Source organism: Protomyctophum bolini, assembly GCF_963924005.1.
Source record: "Protomyctophum bolini genome assembly, chromosome: 18".
Classification (NCBI taxonomy): Eukaryota; Metazoa; Chordata; class Actinopteri; order Myctophiformes; family Myctophidae; genus Protomyctophum; species Protomyctophum bolini.
Window position 1 is genome coordinate 34,512,629 of NC_137879.1, and position 6,000 is coordinate 34,518,628.

Consider the following 6,000-nt stretch of genomic DNA (forward strand, 5'->3'; position numbering starts at 1 on the left):
AACCCATTCTGACCTGAGATCAGATTCTAAAAATGTCAGTCGTTCTTCGATTTTTTTCAAAAATAGCAGACCTACAAGCTCGTAGCGCGCCACTCGGTGGCGCGCTATGAGCTTGTAGATCTGCTATTTTTCAATAGCTAAAGCATAACATGATGCCGACACCAAAACGGGTTCCCGGTCAGAATGGGTTAAAAACGTCTTCTAAATTCTGACAGTTTTCTGAAAGATGTTTCTGTATCGGTGGTGCTCCATGTTTCATGTCAAGAACCCCAAACATGATATGTAATTAATTGGCCACCAACCCCCATCTGAAAATATGTCGTTCCAGGAACCCCTCAGAAGCAAAGATTTGAGTTAAAAACGTTGACTCCGAAAGAATATATATTAAAAAGATTTGTGCCACATTTTCACGACTTTTCAGAAATAGCAGACCTACAAGCTCGTAGCGCGACACTCGGTGGCACGCTATGAGCTTGTAGAGCTGCTATTTTTCAATAGCTAAAGCATAACATAATGCTAACACCAAAAATGGGTTAAGATAAGAATAGCACAGGACTAAATAACTGAACACGGGTGCCAAGGTTGAATGACTAGATTTGAGTTCTTTTCATTTCTTACGGTGGTTGTTGTTTTTGCTGGGCCACTCCAGTCCAGTCTGCAGATCACAAAGCAACATTATGACTATGAGCAGACATTATAATGCAAGACAATTCTAAAAAAAATTACATGAATAAAAATTGCAAATGTTGGACCTACTACGTCTAAAACTGTTACTTCTCAGGATTCAAATTCAACATAAAAGTAGCAAATCTGGCATTTCTGACGCTTTCGTGTGACACTGTAGTATATATTAACTCACGACAAAACACTAAAAGTGTGGAGACGAGGTTTCTGTCGAACAGCAACAATATATTAAAAAATATATCCTTAATAACAATTAAGAGAAATCCTTACAGTTGGTGCCAGTATCGTGTTCATATGCCTGTATCATGTCCTTCAACCCGGCTATCCGCTTCTGAAATCCAGGGCTCTCCTGCAGACTCCTATATTCGGGTCAAACAATCACATACTTTTGTTTCATAACCATACTGTACACACACAGCAACATTTCAAACTACCGGCATAACAACAACCGCCAGTACACTTAACCCATTCTGAACGGGAACCCATTTTGGTGCTTAGCATCACGTTATGCTTTAGCTATTGAAAAGTAGCAGATCTACAAGCTCATAGCGCGCCACCGAGTGGCGCGCTACGAGCTTGTAGGTCTGCTATTTTTGAAAAATCGAAGAACGACTGACATTTTTTTAGAATCTGATCTCAGGTCAGAATGGGTTAATCAGACCAGTGTACGTGTCCAGTGGAAACCTCGTATGAATCTGATCTCAGGTCATGTCATGGTTGGAATACCTTCTGGTGATCTTGTTTTTGCAAATTGGACAGCTGGTCTCCTTTTGCTTACCGCTTCCAAAAAGGTGCATAATACAATATCTTGTGGGGAGAAGGGAAAAAAAAGTATGGTATGAATGCGACTGATGAGGTATAGTGCACATAATGAATACATTGATTCTTCATGTTTATGTAAAGGAAATAAATGCAGGATATCAAGATTAGAAAAAAAAGATGATTTACTTGCAAAAGTGATGGTCACACTTTGTGGATACAGGTGAACTCATCAAATCTAGACTGTAGAAAAAGGATACAGAAAGAGTACAGTGTTCACAGATGACTGACTTCATCTTATTACAAACGGAGTTGAGTGTTATAGAGCGTCGCAGTCCCGTCCCCTTTCATGACGACGCCAGGCCCAGGAAATAATTCCCAATGCATTTTTCCCCCATAGACATTTCAAAAAGTATTTATTTAAAAGACCTTTTAAGCGTCGTACGAAGCCAATTCGAGTCGTGACAAATCATGACAATAAACACAAAATTTTGGACCAAACAAATAATTACAAAGAAGAAAAACCAAAAAAAGGTTTTTTTTTTTTTAAACCTGCCGTTTTCTTCTTCTTTCTAATTCTTAATGTCAGAATACTGATACGTTATTGATTTCAGCCGTTACAATTCCAAACATGCAAACATGACCCGCTTTAATTACTTACAGTCTAAGGTCACATTCTCACCCAATACTTCGGTAGACTCGGTAGACTAGAATCAATGTGTTCCATTCATAAACTATAGCCTACACAGTGAAATCTATGGCGATACAATTATACTCATAACGTGCATGTGTCGTGCCGTCTGGGACTGGACCCCCCCCTCGCTCTCTCTCTCTCACTATAAGCACGCAGCCACGCACTGTTCTTTTGGGCATGGAGGCACAGCGCTGAGCGCACTGATATAACAGACACCAGCGCAAAATGTTTACAAGTTTATCGAGATGAAAGTCCCTACTCCCCAGTCCCCACACAGTGACGGCACTCCATGTTTACGGCACGCACAGACAGACAGAATATTCTGTAGCCTATAATACACTGCAGTGTTTTTATGCGTTTTCCTTAAGCAATTGATTAATGTACTCGTCCTAATTTCGATCAGGGCTTCAGTCTCCTCATTCGACCACGTCTATCCACGGTAACGCTGCGTAAAATTATCCTCCGTCTCCAACTGTGTTCAGCTCCTCACCCGCCACATTGTTTGCTTCATTTCCTTTATTTACTGCGGATTGCATTCCCACCTGCACCGAATCGTAATCAAGTGCGATTGGAAGCGAAGCGGAAACCCCCGTTTTTGCTCGGAGTGGAATGCTGTTCTTTGATACGCATTTAGGATTTGAATGAGCCTTCACACCTGCCAAACGAAGTGCACTTTCTGAAAATGCGCAGCAGGATTCGTTTTAATCGCAGCAAAAGCTCTCTGGTGTGAATGTGACCTAAATTAGTAGCTTGCCCGAGTAGTATTACAAATAATGTTATTGTCTTTTTTTTTTTTATGTCCAATATATTTGTATTTCGTTAAAACGACTTTTCAGGATGCCAATTAAAAATAGCAAAAAGATTATTCAGGATTTTATTTTCAATTCAAATATAGCAAAACGCAGCGTTTTGAACTTGTAGATCGGCTATTTTTTGCTACGACATGCATGCAACGTGACCCCTCTGGAGTGAGTGTGGAAATATAATGGCCCTCTCCATCGTCAAAGCAGCCCACCCCCCTGCATTGGACGGAGGGGATTCTTTGTTTTAACCCATTCTGAACGGGAACCCATTTTGGTGTTAGCATCATGTTATGCTTTAGCTATTGAAAAATAGCAGATCTACAAGCTCATAGCGCGCCACCGAGTGGCGCGCTACGAGCTTGTAGGTCTGCTATTTTTTAGAAAAATCGAAGAACGACTGACATTTTTAGAATCTGATCTCAGGTCAGAATGGGTAAATCAGACCAGTGTGTGTCCAGTGGAAACCTCGTATGAATCTGATCTCAGGTCAGAATGGGTTAAAGACACTGACCATATGGGACACTGCAGGGTCTCCCAGAGGACCGTGATCCCCCTTTTGACATCCTGTTCCTTTGGGGCTTTCATTGTATTCTTCTACCAATTGAACCTGAAAAAAACAAACAGAGAAAATAAATATATATATATATATATTGTGTGTGTAATTGAGACTCGATCTGCTGAGGTTATTAATTCATACTGTGTAAGCTCCGATCAATGGTGTCAGAACTGAAGATCCAACTGTGCAGAAACAGAAACCTTGTTAACTTAACATGATGCTACTAAAATGTACTGTGTGACTGTACTGTGTGTGTGTGTGTGTGTGTGCGCGCGTGCGTGCAACACAGGGAATCCAAACAATATGGAAATACAGAAACAGTGATTTTGCGTTCTCATTTAAAATGTAGGATAAGTGATTTTATTTGGTTAGGCTAAGTGTTAAATAGGTCTATATTCTGATAGTACTCGTTGCTATAGAGACTCATAAGAGTGTTTGTTCAGTAACATGAGTCTCCATCCATGTCTCTCCAGCTCTCTTTATTAAAACAGAAAATGCCTTTTCAGGTCGGGATACCAATTTTATCCAACAAGGATTCAGAACTCAGACAGGATACATCAAAATGAAGCTGATAAATCGATGTCCTCTCTTTTGTCACCTACCTGTAAAAGTAGCTTCTGTTTATTAAAGAGCTGGAGAGACAGGGAGGCCCCTGTTACTGAATAAACACTCTATAGCAATGATTACTATCAAAATGAATATACTTTAACCTTTTAAGAAAATAACTTTTGGTTTTAACCATAAATATATATATCACTTACCCTACCTTAAATACATATGTTGTGAAACATTTGTGATGTTAGGCATGACGCAATTAATTAGTCCATCCTGGTAAAATAACCCAATTAAGCTATGTAACATAGTGGTTCTCAAAGTGGGGTCCAGGCAGAGACCCCCAAGGTTTCCTTGAGGGTGTTCCAGCCGGGGGGTCCCCAGTTATAGTTAACGCATTAAAGCCAGGAAGACATCATATACGTTTTTTCAAAAACCTCTTAAAGGGACTACAATTCCCATAATACTTTGGTGCACTGCTCCTCCTTGTGGATAGGGCAGGTCTGTCTTACTGAGACCACATGTAGTCCAGGAAGTAAGTGATCCCAGTGTCCATGACATCAGAGACACTGGGCTCACTGGTACAATCTAAAATATCTAAAACCACATATTACACACACAAAGACCCCCAGGAAAGTGTTCTAAAGCTCCTAAATGTCATTACCATATATTCTTTAGCAAAAAGGGTGAAGTGTCCCTTTAAGCCCTAACCACACCAGAGGGTCGCCATGGAACTCCTTGCAACATGCAACTACTTGCAAGTTGCAACCATAATTCCCAATGGCAGTTGCGAATAGTTGCAGCTGGTGTGGTTTGGGGCCTTAGGATTTAGAACATTGGTTTAGGACAGTGGTTCTCAAAAATAGCAGATATACAAGCTTGCTGTGTGTCACTTCGTGGGGCGCTGTGAGCTTGTACAGTTGCTCTTTTTGAACCTGGCACAAAACGTTTTCAGATGGGGGGGTCCGCGGCCATATATCAATCTGGGGGTCCTTGACAAGAATAAGTTAGAGAACGCCTGATTTAGGAGGCATTTGTAGAATCAACCTCAGGGTCCCTTAATGGGAATTCAGTTTAACCACTTTAACCCCATTTTACACTTTGGTTATTCAAAAACAGCCAATATATAATACAAGTTCACTCACAGCGCATCGTGAAAATATGGGGAATAATTGGGAAACTTTTCAACACAATTAACTCTTCTCTTATGGGGGTACTAGTGATGCACCGAATATTCGGCCGCAGAAAATATTCAGCAGAAAATGGCTATGCATTTCCGGCCTATTCGGTTTCGTCTTCAATAGGCAGAGAATATATCACTGAATAGTGTATGCAATTAATACATTCAAAAGAGCTGAATAAATGTTTTATGGACCCATAATAGTGATTATTATTGAAGTTAAGTTTTGCCATAACCATTTATTTTGCCATAAATCAGGTAGCTTAAAGGTACGGCCATGACAGCAATGGTAGGAAAGAAATATATATATATTAATATTTGGGTATTCAGTTTCGGCCAAGAATTTCCCTTTCATTGCATCCCTATAGGCTGTACCTTCCCAGGCACAAACTCTTTCCAAACACATTATATCAATGTGGGAGTCCTTAACATGAGAACGTTTGAGAACCACTGACAGGTGTAATAACCACAATAATACATGTCATTTCACACTGAACTGTACAGAGGCGTCCAGAGCAGTATTACACAATACTGTTACTGTATATAGCTGGTTTTGTATGCTAGACATTTACAATACACATGATTATGTTAACAGGCCAACATTATACAGTGAAAATGCAGACAGATGCTTTTCAGCACTTTTCACTCATTACTGTATATTCTCACATGTTCATAAATCATAGATACAGACGTAGAAACAAATCTCTAGTCTTGATACAAGGCTTATGCAACACTGAGTGTTACTTAAACAGACACTGAGATAGTTACTTAA

The 6,000-nt window shown here is 40.0% G+C and overlaps 1 protein-coding gene across 2 annotated transcripts in view; it reads right to left on the reverse strand.

Annotated features, from left to right (window-relative positions):
- The window catches only part of LOC308332979 (uncharacterized protein), a 48,980-nt gene that overhangs the window by 42,593 nt on the left and 387 nt on the right, over positions 1 to 6,000 (reverse strand). For both annotated transcript variants that reach the window (XM_080789133.1, XM_080789132.1), the window contains exons 2-6: positions 3,452 to 3,547; positions 1,633 to 1,686; positions 1,411 to 1,491; positions 955 to 1,043; positions 619 to 655 (exon numbers count right to left, since the gene is read on the reverse strand). In XM_080789133.1, coding sequence (XP_080645259.1) covers positions 619 to 655; positions 955 to 1,043; positions 1,411 to 1,491; positions 1,633 to 1,686; positions 3,452 to 3,525 — 335 coding nt within the window. In that variant the 5' untranslated portion in view covers positions 3,526 to 3,547. The remainder of the gene's footprint in view (positions 1 to 618; positions 656 to 954; positions 1,044 to 1,410; positions 1,492 to 1,632; positions 1,687 to 3,451; positions 3,548 to 6,000) is intronic.